The sequence below is a fragment of the Pundamilia nyererei genome, unplaced genomic scaffold (genome assembly GCF_000239375.1).
Source record: "Pundamilia nyererei isolate P.nyererei 1_Seehausen unplaced genomic scaffold, PunNye1.0 scaffold03816, whole genome shotgun sequence".
NCBI lineage: Eukaryota > Metazoa > Chordata > Actinopteri > Cichliformes > Cichlidae > Pundamilia > Pundamilia nyererei.
In genome coordinates, this window is record NW_005191217.1 from 1 (window position 1) to 2,741 (window position 2,741).

Sequence of the window (2,741 nt, forward strand, 5' to 3'; positions counted from 1 at the left end):
AGACAGAAAAATACAACTCACTATTTTTGCTGTTTCAACCCTCCTCGTACATTTATTGCCAGCATCATCTCAGCCTGATTTTAACATTCATTTATTTTTCTTGCATTGAATGCATTTGAAAAAAGACCCTTCATTTTCTTGACAAACACAAGATTATGATGTTATGATGTCATAGCTGTTTAAATAAAAAAAGATGACTACTAAGACAGCTATAAAATTATGACAGTTAAATCTGCCTTTGTTTGTTTCTAATAAATCTCTCAGGGAACTGGACCACGCAATGCTGAGGAGGTTAGAGAAGCGGATTCTAGTGAGTCTTCCCTCTTCACAAGCTCGACAAGCCATGATTTCTCATTGGCTGCCTCCTCTCAGCTGCACAGGAGGGATGGAGCTACGCACTGTGCTAGACTACGAAGCACTGGCAAAAGTGTGTATGGAGTTTGTCAAGTGTTTAATCGTTATGCTTAACAATTTTTCTTTAATTAATATAATTTCATAAATCATATATGTTATCTGGAAGGAAATGTGTTCACTCATGTGCATCTGTACATTTGTGTGTTTTATTTCCAGGAGATGGAGGGCTACTCTGGCTCAGATATAAGATTGGCATGTAAGGAAGCTACCATGAGACCAGTTCGAAAGATCTTTGATGCTCTGGAGTCGCATCAGGATGGTAGGACAACACACACACAATGTCAAGATTGACCCCTACAACAGCCATCTTCTCTGACTTACTGTGATTCTCTTTTACAGATGACACAGACATGCCCGCCATCCAACTGGAAACTGTAACAACAGCTGATTTCCTGAATGTGATTGAACACACCAAACCCTCAGCACGAAACCTGATGGACAGATACACAGCCTGGGAGAGAGAGTACCAATCTGTCTGACGCTAGTACACATAACATGAATGCAAAGACTGTCATACTAACGCAATAAAAGTGATGATAACTTGTTTTTACTGTTACAAATTTATCCTGCACTATACTAATAATTTACACTAATGACTATATATTTGCGTAAAATGTTTCCTATACTTTGGATATTTGTGACAAGCTACTGCAGGTTGGAACGGTGTACATTTTAATCACTGCGGAGTTTTGAAAAACTCTTTTTGACATGGAGGAAATATTTGTTCATTGATCATTTGTTTTCTTTTTTATTATTTGAAAACAAAAAGTATACAACCTAATACAATAAAACTTTGGTGACTGGTACTTTGAGTCAAACTACTATAGCATGACTATTTTTGATTCATCAGGATGTTCTGCGGAGAATAATTTCAAATCTTAAGTCTCTCCACTGTTGAAACATTAGCAGTGTTACTTGTGCAAATGTAACCGGAAGGTTATTTTTATTTGATGCTCAAAGCAGATTCTGCAGGATGTGTTCAACAGCATCTGGGAAACTGTCACATGTCAGGTGGGGAGCTGGGCTTATTTTATTGTCATTGCCTTCTCTGTATTTACCTAAAACATAACAGCAGAGAAGATGGTTAGCAACAAGAAAAAAAATTATGACAGATGAAGTTGCAGTAGGGAATTATTATTATTGGGAAGCAGGATGGGAATGCTAGTCTATCAGATTCCCCGCTGCTGGTTTAGCAATCAGATTCACAGTGCTGGGCCTTTACAAGTAATCAGCAGGAGGGTTTCTTAAAACAGGGCAACCTGCCACTCCTCGCCAGTTCGTTATGCACTCTTCGGTGGTAACTAGGCAGCTCTTTTTGGAAATAGTTTTACCTGTTTTCCTCATGTAATGTTGTCTTCCCTGCGTACAAAGGGTGTGGCTTCCTGTGATTGGTCTCACCTGGAGTTGACTTCTCATTCCTCTGTTCTGTAAACATCTATCTCCCCTCCTTGCCTGCTTGGCTGCCCCCGGCCTGACCTGCACCTCTCTCTCGTTCCTACGTTTATCGCTGCAGTCTCCCCCGCCCCTCTCTCCAGTTCCCATCGTGATTGTTCCCGTTGCCATCCCTACCCAGATCCTTACTTCCCTGTAGCCTTCACGGTTCAATAAAGACTCTTGTAAAAAGTTCCCTGGTGTGTTGTGTCGGGATTTGGGTCCATTCCTTGTGCGAACCTTTGGTTCATGGCAACTATACTTTATTTTGGATGCAAATACTGTGTACTCCATGTCATTTATGTTAAAAGGTTCATTTGATTATTATTCATTATTCATGCATCCCAGCAGTATTTAGTAACAGACAGGTGTCTTTTTACCCTTTCAACTCTGGTTGTACACTATACACAATACACTATACATCTATTAATATTACTAATGATAATAAATAAATAAACACTAAAGTAAAAACCTTTTCCTACATAAAAAAGTAAATTGGCTAACAAGAGCAGACTATAGAGAGTTTATAGAGCTCATCTTGGCTAGGTAAATGTTTTTGGCACAACAGTGGATTCAAATCATGACAGGGCAGGTTTTCATGTCTTCATATAAGTTGATGTTTTTTTCCCCCTTTTTTTAACTTTCTACAAGACTTATATAAGTTGTTGGTTTTGCCACAGTAAAGTACATGTCACTGCTCAATCTTGCTGAGTCACGTAACAGGACTAAAAAAGGCTTTTATTTTGGAAAGCAAAATCAGAATGACTTGAAATTGACATAGTACCATGGTGTGGTTGTACACTTTTGATCTAACATGGATTCATCCTGTGGAAACAGCAATTTACATTTTTAGAGCGTTTTGAAATCGTTAAAAGAGTAGGTCGTATATGGGCAAA

The 2,741-nt window shown here is 38.7% G+C and overlaps 1 protein-coding gene across 1 annotated transcript; it reads left to right on the forward strand.

The window, feature by feature from the left end:
• The first annotated feature begins 9 nt into the window (after nt 1–9).
• Nucleotides 10–960, forward strand: LOC102196722 (katanin p60 ATPase-containing subunit A-like 2). Its single transcript, XM_005755844.1, has 3 exons — nt 10–427; nt 571–673; nt 754–960. Exons 1-3 carry the CDS (start codon nt 281–283, stop codon nt 891–893), a joined length of 390 nt encoding a protein of 129 aa, XP_005755901.1. The 5' UTR covers nt 10–280; the 3' UTR covers nt 894–960.
• Nucleotides 961–2,741: the final 1,781 nt, after the last annotated feature.